At 50.9% G+C, this 25,523-nt stretch overlaps 1 protein-coding gene and 1 long non-coding RNA gene across 4 annotated transcripts in view; one reads left to right on the top strand and one right to left on the bottom strand.

The window, feature by feature from the left end:
• Positions 1–25,523, top strand: part of PPARGC1B (PPARG coactivator 1 beta) — a 125,259-nt gene that overhangs the window by 78,860 nt on the left and 20,876 nt on the right. For 2 of the 3 annotated variants that reach the window (XM_019630067.1, XM_019630066.1), the window contains exons 2-8: positions 9,389–9,562; positions 15,040–15,255; positions 19,114–19,230; positions 20,787–21,909; positions 22,855–22,891; positions 23,456–23,520; positions 24,693–25,482. In XM_019630067.1, coding sequence (XP_019485612.1) covers positions 9,389–9,562; positions 15,040–15,255; positions 19,114–19,230; positions 20,787–21,909; positions 22,855–22,891; positions 23,456–23,520; positions 24,693–25,482 — 2,522 coding nt within the window. Of the gene's footprint in view, positions 1–9,388; positions 9,563–15,039; positions 15,256–19,113; positions 19,231–20,345; positions 20,700–20,786; positions 21,910–22,854; positions 22,892–23,455; positions 23,521–24,692; positions 25,483–25,523 lie in introns of those variants that run through there. The other variant, XM_019630068.1, reaches the window with a different exon arrangement.
• LOC109374999 (uncharacterized) lies at positions 3,629–6,659 on the bottom strand. The gene is made up of 3 exons (XR_002122500.1): positions 6,588–6,659; positions 4,981–5,104; positions 3,629–3,774 (listed from the first exon to the last, which is right to left on the bottom strand). It is a non-coding gene; the product is annotated as an uncharacterized LOC109374999 (long non-coding RNA).

The raw sequence follows: 25,523 nt of genomic DNA on the forward strand, positions 1-25,523 counted from the left end.
TAAATGAAAAATGGGGAGGAACTGGGGAGATGGATGGTGGTGATGGTTGCACAACAATGTCAATATACTTAATGCTGCTGAATTGCACATTTAACAATGGTTAAAATGGTAAATGTTCTGTTATGTATATTTTACGATCATTGTTTAAAATACTGGGAAATAGAATTAGAAGTACTAATTGAGGGAATTACAGCAGGGTGATGGGTAAGAGAGATGAGGTGGCCCCTTTAGGATACAGTGGTCAGGAAGGCCCATCTAGGAGAGACACTTAATCTGGGATGGAGGTGATAAGAAGGGACCAGCCATGCAAAGATGAAAGAAAGAGGCGGCATTCTAGGCCCAGGGAGCTGCCAGCACCGAGGCCCTGGGCTGGAAACTCAAGCTGTACAACAGTCCATGAGGGAGCTGGTCTCTGGAGATGCAAAGAGGCTAGGTGACTCCCTGTAACTAGCAAGGGATGAGCCAGGGCCAGCTCTGCCTCAGCGAAGCTTAACAACGGATACCTGCGCCGTCTTTGCAGTTTACCAAGTGCGTTTCCTGCCACTGCCCTTTGAATTCAAGTGCATAAAATGGACTGCAACTGCAGGCAAACACAATGGTGGGTATCACGCTGCCCCTAAAAAAACACCTTTGCTCTCTTGCTTGATTGTGTCAGAGCATATACTTCAAGCTTTTATTGTTGCAAAATCAAAAACGAAACACATACCATCTTCCAGGCCTAGGGCAGCCTGTGCCTGCTGAAAAGCAGCTCCCAACAGGTGCCAGAATCTGCAGTGGGTAGGGGGCATCGCTGAGGGCTCCCTCTGAGATCTCAGCCCCCGGGGAGGGGAGCCAGACTCTGCACTCTGCACAGCCCCCTGCCAGGACATCCAGGAGCGGCTCCATCCTAAGTAACTTGACCCAGGCACAGCTACAAGAGACTTTACAGATCTCCGTTGGATAAGGGGCTGCTTGTAGACAACAGGGAGTGGGGAAAGGAGACCCCCCCCCTCCGGAGACTTTCTTTTCTTTCTTTCCCTTGCCTTTTAAAGGGGGAAGGATCGAATGCAAAATTTTTGGTGTACCGGCCACAGCTGTTGAGGAAGTGGCCTGTCATTTTGGAAAGAGCTTTGGATTGGACGGGGGCCCTGGAGATCCCAGTTTGTGTCCTGGCCCTGCCAGGAGCTGGCTGTGTGCATCTTGGTGACATCTCGTTCACTCTTTCCATCTGCAAAATAAGGCGTTAATTAACCTCTAGAAGTCTTTCTGCAGACTCTTCCAGTGCTCCGACCCCTGGTTCTGCGGTTTGGCAGTCCACTGTAAGGATTTATTTCCTGTGCCACGGAGGTGGGAATCTATATATAATAGTTATCTTATCTGACGAGAGTGGGAACTGTAGCTGGGGATGGAGGGCTACAGAGGGGAATTCCTAGGAAAGTATCAGTGAAAGCACAAAGTCATCAAACATAATACCTAACATTATCTTTTAATGAAGCCATAGGATACGTTCACTCATTTTTGCCAGTCTGTTGCTTGTAGGACTGCATGTGGGGCCAGCACTGGAATTTCCGGGTCATCTCTCTGCATAGCTCCTAGTTCCAGAATGCGGATTCATCCTGTGGGATCAAGTGTTTAGGTTCTTGTCAAGCAATCTCAGGGCAGAATCATTCCAGATTCTTGCGAATTTCTCTTTTCCTGATCTCACAGACACATAATTTGACAGCAGGGTTTTTGTTTTTCTTTTTAAACAACCCAACTTCATTGAATCCTTCCACATAGCTTTCAACTTAGTTGAAATCGCTTTTTTTGTTTCGTATTTTCTGTTTATGAGCCATTTAATTAAAGTTTGTAATTATAGTAACCAATGGGTTTGGCAGCAACACAACTGACTCCGAGTAAACAAACGACCCGGCTGGTGGGAGTAGACATGAAGATGGCCGAGAGCATCTTCTCTGAGGCTCTGGAGAATCGTGGGCGCTTTTATAGGAGGAGATGGGGAGTGTTGGTTAAAACCTGGCCGATTGGTTAGGTGGAGGCTGGTCTGGGGAGCTTCTGTTGTACCAAAGGCCTGTGAAGGCATGGTTAGGACTAGGTTTGTCTGCAAGTAACAGAAAGCCCCACAAAACGACAGAAAGTTTGACAAGCTCCAAGTCAAGTCTTCTGTTACATCCTGAGTGAGGTAGGTGTCCCAGGGCCAGCTTGGCATGTTACAACATCAGGGACGCCAACTTCCTCCATCTTATCCCTGCTGTAATTCCCTCAGTTGTCCTGCCTACCACGCATAGCTGCCTTCCCAGGTCACTGGGAATTAATTGGCCATCTGCCCTGGTTGGCTGGCTCTGGTCTGGCCTTGTAGCCCAGTTCTGAGCACCAAACCATGGTTTGCTCTCTGGACTGGAGAACCGACTCTGCCCAGACCTGGTGACCTTCTGTCAGGTCGCCTTTCGCTAAGCCCTGAGCAGGCAGCGGCATGGCTGAGGCTTGGGGCCCCTTGGTAAAGAGCTGAGCATCACCACCATCACAAGGTTGTGCTCAGCAGGCCTGGGGCCATGGAAAGGGCCTTGAATGCCAGGTTGAGATGTTTAGCTGTGAGGGTTTTGTTGGGAGAGCCTTTCAATGGTCTGGTTTCTCTCTTAAGTTCAGGGTGTTTTGTTCTTTTAAGCTGGGCTCAGAGCCCCTCCACTTTCTACTTTTTGTGGAGCTTAACTTTTGTGTTTGTGGGCTCCCAAATCTTATTTCAGAGGATGCTGTAAGTATTCCTGTGGGAACTAAGACCAATTACTCATCCCACTGCTCTCCTAGAAGCCTCTTCAGGAGTTTTGAACTCCTAAATTTAAAAGACAACGGGAAGATTTTATTTTATTTTTTTAAATGTAAGAGATGAATTAGTCATAACTTTTTCATTGATAGGTGACAGAAACTCCAACTGGCATGTAATCTAGAAAGGAAACTTACTCGCTCACAAAACTGTGAAGCACAGGGACTAGATTGGCTTCAGGCACAGCTGGATCCAAGTGTTCAAATTATTAATATTTTTTATCTGCAGAATCCATCTCTCTGCTTCTTGGTTCCGCACTGGCTTTATTCTTAGACAGGCTCTTCCTAAGTAGTGACACAGATGGCTGCTAGGCTCTCCAGAATTAAATTCAACCAGCTGAGACCCCTTTTCCAAATGTTCCAGCAAATTCTTGGTGTTCACTCGGACCACCCCTGAACCAGTCAAACCAGTTGTTGTGGTCACTGGTTGAAGTACGTTAATTAGCCAGATTATGCTTACTTGGACCTCCTGGGTGGAGGCTAGGGGTGGCTTCCCTAAGGAAAATCAGTGGGTTGCCACCATCAAGAAGGGGAATGGGTGAGGCACCAGCCAAACTTGCAGGGACATCATGAATGCTTACCTCACTTCCTTTCTAGAAGGAAGGCCATAGGTCTAGACCAGGCCAGTGCTAATTGACTGGTAGTGGCTACTAAGGCTCCGTGTTGAGCAGGCTTGGGGCTCAGCAGGAAGTAGAGCCATGATCAGTTAGTGGTAGCCATGGTTACGGAGGCAGGAAAGGTGACCCCAGTACCAGGTACCTGCTACGCTAGCAGATCTCATGATCAGTCTGAGCATTCCTGACAGCAGTTTAAAAGGGAAAACTTGCCTTAGATGTCTTGTCAGTGGAGGAGTTGCCAAGCTGGTGGTAGGGCAGTACTTAGGGTGTCCAAGATGGCAGTCAAGAAGTCTGTCAGGCCTGCGTTGTGGTCTTGCTCCCCTCCATCCCAGGCAGGCCCAAGAGAGCCAGTGCGGCTTGGCTGTTAGGACAAGATCATTCTTTCAGCAGAAACCATGTGTGATGATAACACTAGGGTCAGGTGCTGGTGCAGGTTGGAGGAACACAGGGTGAGAGAGCCAGTAGGTTTAGGACTGAGGGGAAGGATCAAAAGAAATTTGAGAAGCATTGAATCTCTGATAGCCCTCGTTTTCCCATCAGTCAAATGCGAACGCTGGCCATCGACTACTTCCGGCTTCTTGGAAAGGTACCAATGAAACCATAGCTGTGCATGTCTCTTGAATGAGAACTATAAGTGCTGTATCTATAACCATCATTTATGTTCGGCTCCCAACCTATGTGAACTTATCTTTATAAGAACCCCGTGAGGTGGGGCACTTTATATTCTCCCCATTTGGTCAATAGAAATTTAGGCAGCAAAAATTATGCCCTGACCGCAAAGGATGAGCGTTAGTAACAAATCCAGGGACTAGCCCTTTGCCAGCTCCTTGTCTAGGCCTCTTTCCATTTCAAGACAGTCTCTCTCTCTGCACCTTTGTCTCTCCCTCTGTAAATTATTTATTCATTAAATGCTGAGTTTTACCTAAATATTTTCCCCAAGCCTATGTGATCTCAGAAACTAGAGAAGCACAGATTTGTATCAAATGCTTGAGTAAAGAGGGGTCCATGTGGTCTGTTTGACTTTCTCTTTCCTAGAGGGTCAGTGAGAACCTGAATGGGGAGGTGACTCACTGAAGAATGCATAGTGAGTAGGGACAGACCCAGAACCCAAGCTCTGTCACTGCAGCCACCCCTCTCCTCCCCCTTTCCGCTCAGGAACTCTGAAAATGTGCTCTGGGCCAGGCACTAAGCGAGGCGATCTGCTGATTGCAGTCAGGAGAGTGGAGCCACCAATTTTTCCTGAAGATGCATTCTTTCTTAAGCGGGGAATCGATTTCCACCAAGATACACAGGCTTCCAATGAAGCCACTTACGTGAATCTGGATGAAACACCATTAATCCACTGCCAGGGGCATTTATCTCACTGGCTTGGGGCAGCCACAGTCCTTTCAGATCGGGTGTGGTATTGCTTCAGGAATGGGTAAGGAAGGCTCAGCAACTAGAAGGGGGGTTCCACAGCTAGGGTATGAGCACAGCTGTGGGGGGACTGAGGAGCCATCCACACAAGGCGGGTGAACAGCACAGCATCTCTGGCCCCAGACCTGTCCCTGTTCACCCACAAACTTACCATATGACTTGGGTCTTGGTCAGCCCTTGTCTAAAACTCCATCTCTCCATCTGTAAATGGGAATAAATGGTCTCGAACGTTTCCTTCTCGCTTTCAGAAGCAGAATGCCGGACGGTGGCACAGGCTTTGGAGGGAGAAAAGAGACTTGGGTTTGAATCTCGAGTTCACTTTTCTGGGTCCTTGGGTGCTATGGGTTGAATTGTGTCCGCCAAAAAAAACCATATTTTGGAGTCTTCACCCCCAGGACCTCAGAACGTGACCTCATTTGGAGATAGGGTCTCTAAATAGGTAATCAAGTCAAAACGAGGTCATTAGGATGGGCCCTAACGCAATATGACTGGTGTCCTTATCGAAAGGAGAAATCTGGACAGAGACAGGCATGCAGAGAGGAAAGATTTGTGAAGAGCTACAGGGGGAAGACAGCCATCCACAAGCCAACAAGAGAGGCCTCAGGAGGAGCCAGCCCTGCCGACACCTTGATCTCATGCTTCTGGCCTCCGGGGCAGTGAGGCAATACATGTCTGTAGTTTAAGCCACACAGTCTGTGGCGCTTTGTTACAGCAGTCCTGGCAAACTAATGCAAGTGACTTGATCTCTTGAGTTTGCTGATTAGTCACATGGGGTCAGTGACACCGGCCCTGTAGGGTTGTTTTAAGAATCTGATGAGAAGATGCATGTAAGGCGTTTAGCGTAGGCATAGAGTAAGGGCTCAATAACAGCAGTGGCTTGGTCCTGTGCTGTGACCTCCCAGCTTTACTGGCGGAGCCTGCGGAAGGCGGCTGGTACAGAACATGAAGGCTTCAAGTCAGGCCTTTCAAAGAGAACTGGGTCACCTGAGGCACCCCTTCAAAAGCCTCTCTAAATATAGAGAAGACCAGAGAAATCACTATTCATGCAGCGCTTAAAGGTTTTTAGCCAGAGCGGCCTCACCCTAATTGATAAGGCCGTGGAGCTGAGGTTTCTTTTATTTTTATGTCCTGGATACACTTTGAGTGTGTGGAGCTGCTATGGGTAATCAATAAGTGCAGTAATCGTGGCCACTTTATGGGCGTTTTTAAAGGAGGTGGCTTGGATTTTAAGGGAAGGACACTTCGCTGGATGACACGAGTGAATCCATTAGCCTCCTTGGGCCTCAGTTTCCATATCTGCAAAACGAAGGAGGTAAACCAAACAAGTCAGGGGTTCTTAAGCTGCATCTCGGAAGGCCTAGAAGTTAAGTATCAATTCCTTGAGCACATATGCATTGCACGCACACATATTTTATGGAGAGCGTAAAAGCTACCCATAGCTTTTATCTGGTTCTTGACTCCCAAACTGTCCACAGTAATTTGCCCGGACAGCCTCTCAGGGCTGCTGATTCCTGGCTGCTCTGGGGCTCTAGGACTCTGATTAGAAAGTTGTTTCTAAGCCTCAAGAAGCAAGTCCTACAGAGGTGGCTGCAGTGAGTTACTGGGATGAGAGGGATCAGGAACATAGAGACAGAGCTCCCCACAAAGCTTATTGCTGGGGCCCTGCTGACTAGGGAGGCCTCAGCTGCCCAGCGCCTTTGTGTCTCTCTTTGGGCAGAGAATGGAATGAAGAGACTTGGGTTTGAATCTCAACTTCACCTTTCTGGGTCCCTGGGCTCCTTTCCCTCCTGCTCCACAGGCCCTCGGTGGTGTCCAAGCGGTGCCTCCCCGTCCCGCCACCGGTGCTCCCTGGTCCCGCTGCCTGCTTCTCTCCTGGACGCCACTCCGGCCTAACGCCCTCTGCCTGCTGCTACGCTGGCTTCACCCACATCATACTTGGAGTAAACCCCAAATCCCTTACAATCCATGCCTGGATCTGTCTCCGAAGGCATTTGCACATCCCCCCAGCTCACCCAGCTGCAGCCTCGCTGACCTTCGGTCAGCGCGTCATGTTCTGGTCCACATTTGGGCCTTTGCCTTTGCTGGGCCCTCAGCCTGGAACCTTCTTCCCCATGTCTTCCTCCACCTGGCTCCTCCTTCAAGTCTCAACTTAGATGTAACCTCCTCTCAGAAGCCATTCCTGAACCCCTCAAAGATAGCTTCCCCTCCCTCTGTTATCCTCCATCAGTGCACCCGGTTTGTTTCCTTCGTAGCACTAACACCATCTCTAATGAAATATTTATGTGTTTTCTTCCCCCACTAAGGTGTCAACTCGTGAAGGAATGAACAGAGTCTTATATGTCACTGTGCCTGGCTCATAGCATTTAATAAATGCTGGAGTGCACCCGCTCGCATGCCTAAAATTAAAATGAGTGACAATACCAAGTGCTGGTGAAGGCGTGGAGCAATTGGAACGCCTCACACAGCTGGTGGCTGTGTACAGTGGTATAACCGCTCTGGAGGACAATTTTGTAGTTTTTATAAAGCTGCACATACACTGACCATATGGCCTACCAATTGTACTCCTAGATATTTACCCAAGAGAAATAAAAACATATGTCCACACAAAGACTTATGTACACAAATAGTGCAGACTTGTTCGTCATACCCCAAACCAGAAATAAACCAGCCATCCATCTACAGCAGGCAAGACTGATGCACCCCTACAGTCCCACTGGACAAGGAGGACAAGGGAGCCCCCAAGAGGTGGCTGAGAACCCACCTGTGTCCCTGTGGCCATGGCAGTTGCGTGGGCGGTGACTAGTGGCCAGGGTGTTTGCAGGGCCCAGAGCGATGCGGTGCTCAGTCTTTGTGGTTATTGAATACATGTGGGTTGGAGAAAGACTGGGCAGATGGAGGGCACGGGTGGTTGGGGGGTGTCTCTGGAGACAGACTCGCTGAGCACCATGCTCTCTGGCCTGAGAACGGGACCAACCACCTGAGAGGAGCTGGCCCTGGTGCTGCTTGTGCACACAGGATTCTTGCAAAATGCCAATTAAGACATTTGACCTAAATTCATACAAAAGCCTTTTTCTTGTGTCAAGTTGAGCTAATAATATACATTTATTCATAATTTATGAGGCCTAGTAAGTGGGAACAATTAAGGAAAAGGCCTGACCAAAACCTATTTCTCCTAAGTGTCACATAGGCCCCCTTTTTTTTTTTTTTTTGGTTCCATAAGGCAGTTCCACCCCTCTCTGCCTGCCGTGAAATGCTGTTGTTGTTTTATTATTATTATTATTTTTAATTTGTTGTCATTACTGTGAGCTACCATTCCTTGAGCACTTCCCGAGCCAGGCTATAACATTGCTTTGTTTCATCTTAACCATATGATGCAAGTGGTAGCGCCCCATTTTACAGATGAGACTGTTGAGCTTCAGAGAGGTGAAGGGACTTGCTCAAGGCTTCACAGCAGCCGAGTGGGGATCATGAATAACGTTTGCCAGACCCCAGGGCCTGTGGTATTCGATTTCAGTGTCAGCCTCCCAGCTTGGGCAGTTTCTGAATTGGCAGGGCAGAAACCATTAAACGTGGGAGACCAGGGGGAGAAAGTGGTTGCCGTCTGCTTCAGGGAGCCTGCAGTCAGGCCCGAGAATCTGCACTATTTCTAACACATTCCCAGGTGGTGCTGACACTGCCACTCCTGGGACTGCACTTTAAGAAGCACTGTTTCAGTCAGTGCTGTTATCAGAGTCCTCCATGACTCCATTGTGCCATAGCCAGCACTGTCAGGTGGATTTTCAGCCTTCAATCTAGACTTTCTCCTGTGCGATTGCATATGTGTTAGCCTACGCAGAAAAATGTGGAGCCTGATTTTTTTCTCTTTACGCGTGTGGGATAGTATTCTACCCGCTGATATTCTGCAGTTTAGTTTATTGTTTAATACGTCTTAAAGAGTGTATGCATCTGTCTTTTAATAGTATCATAATATTCCATGATACAGGTGATTATAGTTTTATTTACCTATTGTTTACCAATGCGGGGGGGGGGTGTCTTCCACATTTTAGACTTTACAGATATTCCTAGTAAATCCCTGGGAATGTGGGTGTTTGTCTATAACATAGTAATCACTCGTTAATGTCGGCCATTATTATTGCTGTTTTTGTTATTTCATTCTTAGTATGGAGGAATTGTTGCCTTCTAGAAATCCCCTTTCAGCTGGGGGCAGTTACGGAAAGGAGTAGCTCTCTATTTACAGGTTCTAATACAGTTTTCAACAAAAGGTTTCTGGGAAGAGGAAAGGAGTGCTATGCAGGCAGGGCCTTGAGGGATGTGTAGGAGTGCAGAGAAGAAAGGGAGGGAGCTGCAGGCAGGATTCTACTGCCAGGGCCCTAGCTTAGCTCCCAGTAGATTCAACAAGTGCAAGAGATTGGGCCAGGACTTTACGTTTCTTGGTCACTTGACAAAATCAGGCCTTGGCCAAGGAGTACTGAGGTCCAAGCTGGCAGGAGTACAAGTGCTCCTGCTTGGGTGTAGCCGTGCTCAGCTCTGACCAGCCCCCTTCCTTTCTGTCTCCTCAGGGTGGGGGATCTGGAGAGGAGCAACTCTGCGCTGACTTTCCGGAGCTCGACCTTTCCCAGCTGGACGCCAGTGACTTCGACTCGGCCACCTGCTTCGGGGAGCTACAGTGGTGCCCCGAGAGCTCGGACACCGAGCCCAGCCAGTACAGCCCTGACGACTCGGAGCTCTTCCAGGTATGCCCTCTCGAGTTGCGCCACCTCTTGTCTAGCCGTCCCCTTCTCTGCCCCCTGCAAGCCCGGCTCTGCCCTGCCTCATCTCAGGTAGCCCTCCTGAAGGTTGTATCGTTCCTTCTAGACATAGTTATGGTGCTCCCTCTGTGTGTCAGGCGCTGTGTTCATCAGCGGACTGGACAGTCCAGAGGGGAGATTGAGCCCAGATCAGCTAACATAAACAAACAGTGGTTGTGGTGACAGGGACGCAGAAGGAAATCAACCTGGGATGAGAAGAGGGTCTAAAAACGGGGCGGTCAGGAAAGGCTTCTCTGAGGAGGAGATGCAGCAGCTGAAGGATGAGAAGGAGAAGCCTCATGAGGATCGAAGGGCAGGGACAGAGCTTTCCAGGTGGAGGACGCAGTAAGTGCAGAGCCAGGAAGCAGGAAAGCTTGCTGTGTTGGGCAACAGAAGGGCTGGAGGGTCGTAGCTCAGGGGTAAGTGCCAGAAGATAAAGATGGAGAGGTAGGCATGGACCAGGTCGTGCAGGATTTCATGGGCCATGGTAAGGAGTTTGGATTTTTCCCAAGACTCTTCTAACCTATAAGTAAATGACTATTAATAACCCATTTTACAAGGGAGGAAAGTGAAGCTCAGAGAAGTTAAGTCACTTGCCCAAGCTAGGAAGGGTCAACGTGAAGACTTGAACCCAGGAACCGTTCCCCTCACTGCTACACAACCTCTCTGCTAACTTTGTGAGGGTCAGCAGGGCTGGGCTCTAGCTGTTTCCCGCTGGTGACCTTCCTTCTTTATGGGAACAACAGGAATGGGACCTATGCTATGCTGCTCCCTCCATCAGAAGGGGCCAATTTCCAGAAAAATGTTTTCAGTTTGTGGAGGCTGATGTGTGAGAGGGGTTAAATGCTATGTGGACACCATCCCCAACGAAACTACAGGCCTCCACCTCCTCAGAGGCTGGCCAGACCCAGTAGCAAGCCCCTGCCAAGGTCCTACTGTGTGCATGAAATAGCCTTTGATGCAAGTCAGCCCGGAGCAGCCCCAGCGCCCCCAGCCCAGCAGGGAAGGCAGAATCCTCACAGATGGTTAAGACTGTGGCAGAGCTTTGCCCACCCAGCCCCTTCTCCCTGTCATGGCCTGTGCTCTCCACCTGCTCCCTCAAGACTAGGCCAGCTCCGTCCATTACACACTGACCGATACACCTCTGTGCGTATGACTGTGTGATTAGTGCCTGATTCCTCCCCTGCCCGCATCGTGAACCTCATGAGCATGGGGGCCATGGTGACATTGTGCGTTGTTATGTTTCCAGGGCTCTGCACAGAGCCCAGCACTTTCTCAGGGCTTAATACATTTTTATCAAATGACTACATCCTTCAATGCCCAGCTCTCATGTTGGCTCCTCCTAAGGTGGTTGTTCAGTTACTTCTCCTGGGCTCCTCTCATGTGTGTGTGTGTGTGTGTGTGTGTGTGTGTGTGTGTGTAGCACAGGTATACATGTGCGTGTCTATATGTGTCCTTTAGACTTCGAGCTCCTTGCAGACAAAAAGCATTTTGTTCATCTCTGAGGCCCTTGCACATTATAAGGACTCAATCATATGTGTTGAATGAAGGCACTGATTGTAATATTTTCCTGCCAAAGACCAGACATGACCCATTCTGCACCCTTGAACTGGGACTCAGGAGCATAAGGTCTAATCCTCCCTCTGCCACTAGCTGTTTCCTCGTTTGACCAGCAGGACTCATGGAGCCATGCTACCTTGTGTCAGAGCTGCATTCTAGCAGTCAAATGGCACTATTGTTATGGAAACAGACTGGGAGAAGGGAAAACAAGAAACAAGCTACTGTTACAGGGTTGACAACTCTTCGGAGGTAGGAGCAGTGCCTTCTGTTTCTGTGTGTGCCCAGAGTCCTAAGGCCAGGGCCACAACAGGCACTGAGGAAGTATTTTTGGAGGAAGCAGGCATTTGGTTGTTCTGTCACAATGTGCTCTGTAGCCTTGGGCGAGTAGCTTCCTTTGGTTGGGCCTCAGTTTCTCCATGTGAGGAATGAGGAAGGAACATGGATTCAACCAGTGGGTCTTAATCTGTTGTAGGGAGAGTCATAGGGTCTTTTTAGACTCTGATGAAATCTATGGACCAACTCCCAGGAACAAAAGGGGGTTAACTGATTTCCTGGGTTCCCTGGACCCCAGTTAAGGCCCCTGGACAGCGGAAGATCTCTGAGTGTTCTTCCAGCCCTGATAACCTAAATATTCTGTCCTTCCTTCAAGCCACTCTAGGCCCCAAATGATGCATTTTCCATCAGATTTCTTATAAGACTCCTTTTCCTCAAGCTTAAGATCAGCTCAGGAAGGGTGGGGGTGGGGCCGCGTCTATTAATATCCCTTCCTCAGCTGATTAACTCTCCATTAATTTGCACTCGGTTTCCAAGCCGAGCTGGGAGAGTTGAGCTAATGGGCCCAGGAAGAGGCGAGGGGTAGCACAGCTCCCTCGGATGTCTTCTCCGAGGGTGCTGACGGGACCATGCTGCAGGCAGGCATGGCCTTTCTTTCCAGGTGGGGTCAGAGCCTCCAACCCAGCCTGGCTGTTCCCAAGCTGGAGCAGCTCAGGGAGCGCTGCGGAGAGCGGGGAGGCCTTTTGTGAGTTGTTTTGTGTATGCCAACTTGTTGGGTGCTACTTGAGGTCTCTGCCATTTTAGATTCCTTTTAGCATGGTGCCTGGCACACAGTAAGCCCTTGACCCCTCCTCTCACTTGCTGTGTGACCTTGACAAGTCTCTTTCCTGGACCTTCATTGCCCTCACCCTAAAAAGAAAGGCAAGCGAGTCCCCTTACGAGTGCCACCTGTGCTGGATTGGCAGCTGTTGCCTGGAGGGCTGTGTTAAGAAAGATGCCGGTGTAGAAGGAACAGCCGTATCTGGTTAGTCATCAGGGGAGTGGTAGCATCTAGGTCACATGTTTTTACATCCCTGGTCACTATGTGATCCCTGAGGGAATCCAGCTGATACTGGTGATAATTCATCGTATCTCTGGGTCATTGGCTATTCCCTCTGTGAAAGAAGGAATTCTCATTCCATCCAGTGCTGATGACTTCATTTCTGAATGAATAACTTCCCTCTAGAATTTATTCTTTGAAACCCTAATCTCAGTCTCTTCCTGTGGCCAGAATTCATTGTTTTGGTCCATTCATTCTTCCATTCAGAAAATCTGCCTGGGTGCCTCCCATGCTTGAGGCACTGAGCTAGACGTGGGCACACACGCACATCATTGCTTCCAGGCTTGCCTTCCTAGTAGACCCTGGAGGGAGGCTGGCCAGGGATCGTGGCTTCCCGTTTTACAGAAAAAGCAGCTAGGCTTAGAGGAGGGAAACGACTTGTCCAGGATCACCCTGTGGTGGCAGAGCCCGACGAGGTCAGCTCCAAGGGTGGTCACTGACAAATTGCTCTGGGGACGTGGGGACTCTGGCCCTTGGGTGTGGGTGGGGGGCAGTCAAGTGAGCCCCATTTCATTCTTGAGCCAGAGCCCATAGGCCCGGATCGGCCCTTGGGCACCCCCATTCCCAGGGCCTGGGTCAGGCCCAACCAAAACCTTCTTTTGACCTTTCTTTTATTCTTAGCTCTGTTCCAAAAATTACAAGTGTGCTTGTTCTCTTCTCCCCATGTCCCCCCTTTGAATTACTCAGCTGCTGCTCCGGCTGCAAGGCCTGGAACAGATTTAGTGCAGCCAAAAGGCCGTCACGAGATGCGTATTTCAGATGAACTTCCTGAAGAAAGGATAAACAGCCTGACCTGGGATGGGAAAGAGATTGGGGGAGGCATCATGTGACAGAATGCGCCTCTTGTCAGAACAGGCCCAGCAACCAGGGTTTACTAAATGAGGCGCTCGCCACCTCACCTAGAAGCAGCGTGGTCTCTGCGCCCCTGGGCCTCTGAGCATGGGGGCTGGGTGGGCCGGAAGTGTGCTCACTGACCCTCCATCAGAGAAGGAAGAGTCTTGGTTCATCGGAGTGTGGTGTTCTCAGGGTAAGCCTTTCCTCTGTACTGGATTTGTTGTGTGAACCTGGACACCTTGCTCAACTTCCACGAGCCTCTGTTTCCTCAACTGCAAAACAGAGATTAGGATAGTACCCCCCCCTTTCCCCCCCTTAGAGGTTGTTGTGAGGTTTACCTGTGGCATTATTCACGGTTCCTCTCATCGGCCAGATTCCTTATCCCAGGCCTTCGCACTCACTTTTCCCTCTGCCTGGATGGAGTCTTCTTTCCTCCACCCTTTGCCTGGCCGGCGCCGTCTCATCTTTCAGCCTGCATTTAAGTTTCAGCTGCTCAGAGCAGCCTTCTTTGACCCCCAAAATAACCTGTACGTCTTCACCATGTTCTTATTCTCCATCACATCTCCCTTTTATTTTCTTCCCGGCTTTTCTCACTCTTTGAAATGATCTTGTTTGTTTCCTTGTTTAACTCTTTTTTTTTTTTTTTCACTAAGCTCCATGAGGCTGGGGACTGTGCCAGTCCTGGCATACTGTATCACCGGTGCCCAGACAACACCAGGCACAGACTAGCCATTCAGCATGTATGCGTTAGGGGGAGGGAGAGAGGGAAGAGACGGGGGAGAAATTGCCACCACCACCACCATCATCTCCATCATCGTCACCATCATCACCCCCACCACCATCATCACAGTAGTAATGAGTACTGATTATGTGCCAGGCACTATTTTCTAAACATCTTACATATGTTAACTCATTTAGTCCTCAACAATAACCTTATGAAGTAGGCGCTGTTGTTCTCCCATTTGGCAGATGAAAAAACTAAATAACTTGCCTAAGGACCCACAGTTGATAAGTATAGGATCTGGGATTCAACCCCAGCTCCAGAGCCCAAACTCTTAACCACACAGCACTACCTCTCCATGAGTGAGTGAGGCGCGCAAGCCCTGGGAACCCACAGGGAAGTGGTAGCTGTGGTTGTCTTTGTCATATTCGCTCCCTAAAGCTCCCAGCCTTGCCACTGCCTCCCTGGGCCCCAGGGTCAGAGGGCCTGGGTGGGACCTGCAGTGGGTTGTTGCCACCAGTGGCATGGACCAGCCTCAGGGCTGTATCCCAGGGGTTGGACAAAGGAAGCTGTGGCATGGAGCTTCTGTCCTTGATGGAGGGGACAGATGTCTCTCAAGAGGCAGCCCTGTGCCTGAGGCCACAGGCTGAGCAGCAGCAGAGCCCAGACTGGGACTTCCATGGCAAGGCCGTTTCCAGTATCACCTGCTGCCGGCTTGTAAACTCCTGAGATTCTTGGAGTCAATAACACATTCCCTGCACATCTTCTATCCTAGCAATACTGAGAGGATCTGATGGGAAGCATCCGAGAGGGTTTGGCAGGCAGGTGATGGTGTGCAGCTGTGTGTGCAGAGCACATTTCTACCACAAAGACGGATGAGCCCAGAGTATCGACTAACCGTGTCCCTCTCTGCTTCACCCACCCACCTCACTTCAGATAATTGACAGTGAGAATGAGGCCCTCCTGGCAGCGCTCACCAAGACCCTGGATGACATCCCCGAAGACGATGTGTGTCTGGCCGCTTTCCCAGCCCTGGACGGTGGAGATGCACCATCCTGCACTTCAGTTTCGCCTGCCCCCTCATCTGCGCCCCCCAGCCCCTCCCTGGAAAGGCCCCCGGCCCCGGCCCCCGAGGTGGACGAGCTCTCGCTGGTGAGAACCTGTTTCCAGCTGAAGTGATGGTGGTGGCTGGTTACAGGAGTGGTGGGTGTAGGGAAACCAGCTCCAGCCCCTGCGGAAGTCTCCATGCATCACCGGCAAGGGGGTTCATGACAAACAGCCTGCATGGGGTGTAAGAGGCCTCCCTGGGTCTCACCTTTCCCACCTGTACAGCTGGACTAGCCACGGAGGCTTCATTGTACTCTCTAAGCTTTTTGGGATTTCGTGGATTGATCTTAATTGTGTTGTAAACCCTTGAAATCACATGCAAACATTTTCCTAAAGATCTCTCTCTCTCTCTCTCTCACACACACACACACACACACACACACACACACACACACAGTAAACACTCAAGCAGGAAATGTGGACAGTTAAAAGCAAAACCTCCTTACCCATCTCACAATTGATTTTTCCTTCCCCGGAGGTTACCATGGTTACTGATCTGTTATGTGACTTTCCACTTTTTTTTTTCTTTTTAACTACAAAAGGGAGCCTACATTATACACTACTCTGAACCTTGCTTTTCTCAGTGAGCTGTGTGTTTTGGAAACACTTTCAGTTGAACACAGGTAGCTCTGTTTCATCCTTTTTGTTGGCTGCATAGTGTTCCTTTGTAAGGATGTACTATATATATAGTTTATTTAACCAGTCCCCTGGTTGGTGGATACTTATGTTGTTTCAACTGCTTTATTGCTGCAATGCTGTAGTCACGGTCCTAGTACAGGCCTTTGCCACATGTAAGTAGACAAATTTGTAGAAATGGAATTCCTGAGTCTATAGATATGTAATTTTTCAGTTTAGACAAATACTTCCAGATTGCACTCCAAAGAGTTTGGACAGGTTTATATTCCCACCAGCAAAAGTTAAATGTCATCTGTGTGAGTATATGTGGAACATGGGAACGTGCACATGGAAGTACAGCTTTCTGGGAGAAGGCTCAGTTTTTACTAGATGCTCAAAGGGGTTTAGACTTCAAGAGTTGCTCAAAGCAGTGGTCCTTGACAGGCTGAGGGTACTGGAAGCTGAGATGTCATAGGGTGTGAAGTCCAGCTACACCCCCCTGTCTTGGGCTCCTCACCTTGGTGCTATGGCTCCTGGGGGGTGCTGGTGAGACTCAGAAAATCAGACTGTCAGAGCTAGGGAGGCGCCTTGAGTCATGGACAGTTGTGAGCTGGGAAAGCCCTTAGTGACCATCAAGCCCAACAATGGGGTAACGGAGATTCAGAGGGGACAGGGCCTCTTCTAGGGTTGCACAGCAAGTTGATGTACCAGTGAAGACCAGAACCCAGGGTTTCTGCTTCCTGGCCCATGACGCCTTTCTGTCTGTTCTGCTGCCTTTAAGTTCCCCAAAGCAGAGTAAACCAGTTGGTAAGCACCTGTCGTGTGCTGGACACATGAGTATGCTCAGTCCCACGTTGTGGTTCCTGCTGAAGGGGTCCTGCTTCCTTTCAGACTGGAATCAGACCTCCGGAGTTGGAATCCCAGCCCACCAACTAATGCTTGCGTGTCCCTAACCTCTCTGACTCAGCTCCTAATCTATAAGGTGGGGGTCAACAATAGTGCCTCTCTCAAAGGCTGTTAGGAGGAATACAGTAGGTAATACATGTCAAGCACTTAGAACAGTACCTGGCCCATAGACGCTGCTCAATAAATGCTGATAATCATTAGTGGTAGGGTAGTAACAGAGGAATTCTCAGTGCCATTTCTGTACAGGGCTCTAGAGGGACCAAACCTCAGAGAGACACAGAGTGACCCCTGCTGGCCACAGGTTGTTCCCTCCCGTACCTTAGACAGGAAACAAATTCACCCTCTAGGCCTTCAGTCAATGATAGAGTTTTAGAAAGGTCCCGAGATATTATCCACATGCCCAGTTCTTGAAGTCATGGACCCCGGGGGGGGCCCACCAATGGACTGATAGGGACCTTTGGACCACTACATAACTGTGTGTTTTTCTGAGGTTAGCAGCTTCTAGTGTATTTTTAGAGGGACTCCTGAGTCAAAAAGGTTCATATCCAGCCATTTATTCTACCTGCCCCTTTTATGCCAATGGAGAAACCAAGGCCCGGAGAGGGAAAGGACTTGCCCAAGGTCTCATGGTGAGTTGGGACTGAGCTGGTACCAGACCAGGTACCTTCTCTCCAATCCGCAGAACTTTTCTGTCCACATCAGAGAATCACACACACACACACACACACACGTGTGTTGGTTTGGGGACTAGGTGAGGCAAGGCAATGCTCTGGCTCCTGGGAGTATGTGGAGTGACCTTTTCTCTGATTCCTGGGCCTTTGGCATTCCTTGCTGGGGTGACTGGGGGGCATGTCCTCCAAGGAAGCGCTCAGTGTTATAGCAAAAACCCATCATACTTTCTGACTTTTTCTCAACCTTGACTGTGACAGGGTCGCGGGTGGGACTTCAGGTGTACTCAGCTCCCAACTTCCTCGGATACGTTGTGCACCTGCCCTCTGGGTGCAGAAATGTAAGAGTCTCAGCGATTTTTACAGAAAACTTAGAAGAGGCAGACCAGCTTAAGTGTCCTGTGCTTCCACTTGTGTAGAAACAGCTGGGTGGCTGGAGGCGCTATGTACATACGAGGTATGATCTAAAAATATGGTGAATGTTTAAATAAAAAAAAATTATTACAGTAAAAGACACATTGCCATGAATCCCCCTCAGAATATCCCCCCTCACTTCAAACACTCTTATCCCATTGTTCTTGCCACTTTCTGAAGCAGTTCCGGAAGTCCTCTTTCATGAGTGTCTTCAGTTGTGCTGTTGTGGCTGCCTCGATGTCCTGAATTGATTCAAAACATTTTCCTTTCAAGGTCATTTTGACTTTGAGGAAGAGCCAGAAGTCACACAGTGCCAGATCCGGTGAATAAGGTGGATGAGGACACACCGTAATGTTTTTATTTGGCAGAAATTGCCGTACCAGAAGCGATGTGTGACACGGAGCATTGTCATGATGGAGGATGAAGTAAAGACACTCATGAAAGAGAACTTCCAGAACTGCTTCAGAAAGTGGCAAGAACGAGGGGATAAGTGTGTTCAAAGTGAGGGAGAGTATTTTGAGCGGCATTCGTGGCAATGTGTCTTTTACTGTAATCAATTTTTTTGTGTAGACATTCACTGTATTTTTTTATCACACCTCGTGTATATTCTTGTGTGATTGAAGACCACCTCACGATAGAGTCACAAGAAAGTGGTAAATAATAGTTGCCTTTAGGAGGGAGAAAGGGGTTCTTAGGCAGGAGGGAGACTTGCTTCTAATTGTCCACTCATCAGTATCTGTGGTATTATTTTTTTCACCATTTACAAGTATTACTTTTTAAAAAAATTCACTTTTAATAAAGCGATATGAATAAGCTAAAAGGACAAAAGGGGAATCTAGCTGGAATCCTACACCGGAGAATCATTGCGGCAGCTAACCTTCCAGATGGCATATGTATGTGTGTGTGTGTGTGTGTGTGTTACAAGCAGATGCAGACAGAGTAGCTCTAATAAAGTATATACATCATATTTAATAGTAGAATGGGCAGACATTACCCAAGATCTGTTTGGGTTTCCCAAAGTCACAAATATTCTTCTTAGGGAATTAACTCTGAAAAGGATTTTACATTTTGTTGGGATGCTTATGTGTGTTTGGGGTTGGTAGACAACCTGTTCTCTGTACTAATATATTGGGAATGGATTCCAGTCATTAAGTGCCCATCCTGTGTGTTCTTCCTGTGGTCCTGTGATGGCCTGGGTCAGGACGTGGTCAGTCCCGAAAGGCCAGTTCGAACTCGAACGTCTCCATGTGCCCTGGCTGTGGCTCAGCCCTAGCTCCTCTCCCCTCTGTTTCTCCTGCAGTTGCAGAAACTCCTGCTCGCCACCTCCTACCCAGCGTCAAACTCCGACATCCAGAAGGAAGGGACTGCCTGGCGCCAGGCAGGCCTCAGGTCCAAAAGCCAGCGGCCTTGTGTCAAGGTATTGCTACACATGCTCCCAAACCCACCCAGGCACCCAGGTGGCCTCTGGGGGGCAGGGGGGAGGGTGCAACCTCCATCTCTTGTTAGGGGTATCAGGTTCAATCAACTTCCAGTTCCCTTCCTTGCCACCCTCCACCCCCGCCCCGACACAGATGGCCTTGTAGCTGGTATGCTGGGCACTTCTTGAGACCCAGGCCAGTTGGGGGTTTTAGGAAGAGTCTTAAATATTTTCATATATGTCTGTGTTCCAGGCACTCTGTTAGATGTGGACACTGCATCTAACAGAGTGCCTGGACCCTGTTAGACGCAAGACAAGGAAGATGTGGCTTGCCCTCAGTGGGGTTACTTTAATGGGATGATAGCCTGAAACATAAGCTCTTGTGGTTGTGGGGACCACAGTAAGGAGTGTGGATTCCTTTTAGGGGGAGCTATTAGGGAGTTAAAAGTTCTGTCATGAATAACCCAGGAACCAAGCCTTTCCTCCTTGGGCTCCATCTTCTGAGACTTCCAAGGAGAGGTTTCAGAGGTGATTTCCCAGCATTCCTGTTACTCAGAGCCTGCACTCAGCCCTTCCCCGCTTATCCTGGGACATTCCTGCAGGGACTGTTGCCTGCAATCTCACACCCTTACGCCAGAATCAGATAGTGATGCTGTGCAGGAACCTGTCCTTTGCTTGGGCTCCCCTGGGGGTTGAGGCCCTGTCCCCGTGTCCCCTTGCTGCTTGTCCTGGCTGACCTCCCAAAACAAAGGTATGCCCCTCGTGTTCCATTCTGGCAGCAGCCAAGCTCCTTGGTGAGCCAGCTCTTCTCCCTCTCGGAGGCTAGGAAGCACCCCAGGGATGTGAGACACACCTGACTGACAGCCATGCTGACCCCAGCAAAGAGGCAGGTACCCTGGGAGGAAAGGCCTGTATGGACAAGTGGGAGCAGATAAGACTGTAGAGAGCATCGGCTGGGGCCAGATTGCATAGGACCCTGAATGCCTGGCCAAGGGGCCCCCCTTTATCTAATGGGCACTGAGAAGCTCCTGAATTTTTCTCTTTCTTTTCTTTTAAACAGCTTTATGGATATGCCACTTACATATCATAAAAGGCACCTATTTTAAAAGGACAATTCAGTGAGTTTTAGTAAATTTACAGCCGTGCAGCCATGACCACAATCCAGTTTTCGCACATTTCCATCATCCCAGGAAGATCCCCAGTGCCCCCATTTACAGCTAATCCCTGTCCCCACGCCTGCCCCAGGCAACCACTAACGTCCTTTCTGGCGCTCTTACTGAAGGCTGTGTGTACCGCAGGGGTAAGGAATGGTCAGAACAGGGCTTTGTGGTGACTCTAGAAGGGGTGAAATCCATGTTAGGAGGCTGGTCATTCCTGCATTCCTCGTGGCCTGCGTGCTGCCGGGTGCCAGGCTCTGTGCTGGAAGCTGGGGATACAGTGAATGAAACCTGACAATTTTGATGATCCAGGTGAGACATGCTGGGCCTGGCCAGTGGCTGTAGAAAGGAGGAGCAATATGGGCCTCCCTCCTCACCCTGGTCTCTTTCCCACTCTAGATGGACAGCACTCAAGACAAGAAGGCTCCCACAATGCAGTCTCAGAGCCGGAGTTGTACAGAACTGCATAAGCACCTGACCTCGGTGCCGTCCTGCCTCCAGGCTAAAGCCCACTCCCCAGATAGGGGCCTGCAGCCACCAGCCCCCCTGAGTCCCCAGCTCCCTGCCAAGGAGGACGAGAAGCCAGGCGAAGACTGCCCGAGCTCCCAGCCAGCTCTGGCCTCTGCCCGGGAATCCCAGGCGCTGGGCAGGGCAGGCTCCAGCGCCCAGGTTTCACCAGAGGACATGCAGGCAGTGGTGCAGCTCATTCGCTACATGCACACCTACTGCCTCCCCCAGAGGAAGCTACCCCCACAGGCCGCAGAGCCAACCCCTCAGCCCTGCAGCAACCCCTCCAAGCAGGTCAGACCCTGGGCCCGGCCCCAGCACCCTTCCAAAGCCTCCTGGGCTGAGTTCTCCATTCTGAGGGAACTTCTGGCTCAAGATGTCCTCTGTGATGTCAGCAAACCCTACCGCCTGGCCACGCCGGTCTATGCCTCCCTCACTCCCCGGCCCAGGCCCAAAGACAACCAGGCCTCCCCTGGCCACCCATCTCTGGTGGAAGAGGTTAGGATAGCAGCTTCGCCCGAGAGCACCGGGCCCAGACCCAGCCTGCGCCCACTGCGGCTGGAGGTAAAAGGGCACGTCAGCCGGTCAGCCAGGCTGCAGCAAGAGGAGGAAGATGAAGAGGAAGAAGACAAAGAAGAGGAGGAAGAGGAGGAGGAGGAATGGGGTCGGAAAAGGCCAGGCCGAGGCTTGCCGTGGACCAAGCTGGGGAGGAAACTGGAGAGCTCGGTGTGCCCCGTGCGGCGCTCCAGGAGACTGAACCCCGAGCTGGGTCCCTGGCTGACATTCACCGATGAATCGCTGGTCTCCATGGAGCCCCAAGGATCTCTGGCCTCACTGGGCCTGGTTCCCGAGGCCTATGACACCGAGGGGGAGCTGGGCAGCCCCACAGATGAGGACAGTGGCCAAGACCAGCAGCAACTCCGGGGACCCCAGATCCCAGCTCTGGAGAGCCCCTGTGAGAGTGGGTGTGGGGACACGGATGAGGACCCCAGGTGCCCGCGGCTCCCTTCCAGAGGTAGTTGGAGATGGTGGTCTGCAAGTGAGGGTGCAGGGATGGGCTGTGACATACCCCACTATACTGGGAGCCAGGAGCCCTGCGTTGGGCAAGTCCCTTCCCCTCTCTGGCCCTCAACTTCCCTTTCTGTACAATGGGCTAGTTGGGTGGGTCTTCAGGAATCACCCATATATCTCTTGAGTTTTTCATCATACGTGGGCCAGGTACCACTTAATGAACACGGAGCATGAGATGCCTGACTTGATGGGGTTTTTCAATGGGGGAGATGGGCGATTCAAGAAGTAAGCAAAAAAGGAAGATAATTACATATTGTGATAAGTGCTCTAAAGAAAATTTCCTGAGAGATGATGTGACAGAAAGGTATGTCTATAAATTCAGCTCCACAATAAAGGTGAATTTTATGTGGCAACAATAGTGGTGATAATAACGAGTTATCTATTGTGTATTTACTGTGCTAGGCCCTCGTCTAACATAGGTTCTCCCCATTGACTTCTCACAGGAAGCCTGGGTGGTAGGTTCTGTTATAATCTCCATTTTTAAGACACAGAAATGGAGGCACATAGATATCTCGTGATCCCTTCAGCTAGTTAGTCCTGCATCCATCCCTCTGTGGAAGGGCCCACAGCATCTGGCCTTAGGAGCCAGCTCTTTCCCACTGTGCTACACTGTGTGGCCAGAAGGGGTTGTCCTTGTACCCGTCTGCTCTTCCTGCAAAATCCAGTAGGTCCGCCACCCGTAAATGTTGCTGAGACCCTGGGCATGAAGGTGGCTTTGAGTTGTTCTGCCCTTCTCTAAAAATGGCAGAGGCTTTTGAAAGGTCACATGCCCGATATTGAGCTGTGCTCGGTACCAATGGAAGTTGGGGGTTCCCTCCAGAGGGAAACATCGGCTAGCAATGCCATATTGAGGAATTTTAATTTTTTTCTTTCTTTGTCTTCTTTTCAGACTCTCCCAGGTGCCTCATGCTGACCTTGTCACAAAGGTAGATTTTTGGAAATTCCTGGTTTATTATTCTATGATACCTTGTCCTGTTGGGCGTGCATGTCAGGGGGCTGGGTGGTTCATCAGCCCCTGAGCCTGGCCCTGTCCCCACACCCATGCCCTCATTGTCCTGTGGGGCCCTCAGGAGCTGGGCTCTCTTAGAAGGGAGTTTGTTTTTAGCAGTTGATCTCTCCAGGCCCAGGGAAGAATGGGGAATCAGGCCTTAGGCCATATCATAAGCCGTCCTCTCCAGGACCAGGGAAGAAATTCTTTTCTCCATGGGGAAAAGCTGATGATGCTCTGTATATAAGGAGGCTGACTGCTTGGCCTCTCCCCACTCTCTGTAGATCTCTCTTCCATCTCCTAAAGGAGCTATGCAGCTTTGAATTCCTCTAAAAGCCAGGATGGGGGGCTGGGTCCCCGGCAAGTTCTCCCTAGGCCTCACTCCCATGGGCAGCAGAACTAGGGTCTGTCGTGGCGTCCCCTTGCCCCCTTCATGTGCTCGGGGAGGTGGGGCCTGCTGCTGACCGGCCTCTTTCCTTTCTGTCCTCCCCGCCCCCACCAGTGACCCTCCTTTTGGCAAGAAATGCTTTGAGCAGACCGTGACGGTGGAGCTCTGTGGCACAGCAGGTGAGCCAGGGGCTCAGCTGTGGGGTGCCTTTGGAGGAGCTGGCACAACCCCCCGGCAATGAGTCCCCCACACTGAGCAGCCTCTTGAGCAGTGAAGGGTACCCCATGGAGCCCTCCCTGCCACTGCGTCACAGGCTGCACTGGGTCTTAAGATACACAATGAGGGTGTTCCAAGGAGGAGAGCCAGGCCCTGGCTCAGCTCTTCAGCTGCCAACAACTGAAGAGCTAACGTCGGGGTCAGAAAAGAAAGAGCCATGTGTCTTCCCCTGCAGGAGCCTGCAGTCTTATGTGGGAGACAGACTCACACCATAACGAGTACTGTTCCATTTACACTAGATCCAAAGTGTGTGCAAGAGCTCTGGGAGCACAGAGGCGGGGGGGGGGGGGGGGCAGAAGTGGGGCCTGGGCAGATTTGCAGGGCACCCAGAGCAAGGGGCATTTGAACTCGGCTTGCAGGATGAGTAGGAATTGGAGAAATGAAAGGGAAGGGTGTCCCTGGAGGCAGAATTGACATGAGTTAAGGCACAGAGGAGTGGAAGTACAGGTGCACCCGAAGAGACCGGTCACCTGGCATTGTGACATGGCAAAACTGGGGGATCAGGAAAGAGCAGCCCCAAAAGGCTGAGAGGAATGCCAGGCTGAGGGCTTTGGTCTTCATCCTGTAGGCTTCAGGGGCCCCAGAGAGGAAGCAATCTGTGGCATTTTAGCAGGTTCCCTGTGGTGCATGGGGAGGATGGAGGCCAAGGTCAGATACAGGAGCACTAAGGACACTGGTGATCAAATCCAGGTGGGAGGTTTTCTGTGTTGCCTGTTCGCTTTCTGCCTTGGGAGACATCAGAGGCAGTTGGGAGGGCTTGCTGAATGACTGGATGGTGGAACAGGGAGAGATACATCTTGGATAACCTGGAGGCTTCAGCTACCATTGCCAGGCTACAGAAAGGAAGGCAAATGGGTTTCATGACATGCCAGCTCCGAAGAATTGATGATGGACTGAGTGAGGAGCCCAGGCCACGTCTAGGCCGAGCCATCAGTACAGTGATGAGTTAGCCATGCCTGCCCTCCATCGGGTTAGGGGAGCGGGGACACACTTTGCCATCCCAAACTAGGGTTTCAGTGTCTCTTGGAGAAGTGATCTGCCTCCACCTCACGTGTTTCTCCTCTTGCACGCGTAGGACTCACCCCACCCACCACGCCTCCCTACAAGCCCACAGAGGAGGACCCCTTCAAGCCGAACATCAAGCACAGCCCAGGCAAAGGCATAGCTCCCAGCCTCCCCACCCCAGAGAGCCTCCAGCTCGGGGCTGCCGCAGGGGTGGCCCACAAGCTGCCAAAGAAGCACCCGGAGCGGAGTGAGCTCCTGTCTCATCTGCGGCATGCCGCAGCCCAGCCAGCCTCCCAGGCGGGTCAGAAGCGTCCCTTCTCCTGTTGCTTTGGAGACCACGACTACTGCCAGGTGCTCAAGCCAGACAGCGCCCTGCAGAGGAAGGTGCTGAGGTCCTGGGAGCCGTCTGGGGTCCACCTTGAGGACTGGCCCCAGCAAGGTGCCCCTGAGGCTGAGGCACAGGCCTCTGGGAGGGAGGAAAACAGAAGCTGTGATGCAGTTGCACTCCCCAAGGACAGTCTGCTGCTGAGAGACCATGAGATCCGTGCCAGCCTCACCAAGCACTTTGGGCTCCTGGAGACCGCCCTGGAGGATGAAGACCTGGCCTCCTGCAAGAGCCCCGAATATGACACTGTTTTTGAAGACAGCAGCAGCAGCAGTGGTGAGAGCAGCTTCCTCCTGGAAGAGGAAGAGGAGGACGACGAGGAAGAGGACTCAGGAGTCAGCCCCCCTCGCTCTGACCACTGCCCCTACCAGAGCCCACCAAGCAAGGCCAGCTGGCAGCTCTGTTCCCGCAGCCGCTCCAGCTCGGGCTCCTCCTCCTGCCGTTCCCGGTCACCAGCCACTCGAAGGACCTTCAGGTACGGGTGGGTGGCCTCAGGAGGGAACTGAGGACTACCGT

This window comes from Hipposideros armiger, unplaced genomic scaffold (genome assembly GCF_001890085.2).
Source record: "Hipposideros armiger isolate ML-2016 unplaced genomic scaffold, ASM189008v1 scaffold_888, whole genome shotgun sequence".
NCBI lineage: Eukaryota > Metazoa > Chordata > Mammalia > Chiroptera > Hipposideridae > Hipposideros > Hipposideros armiger.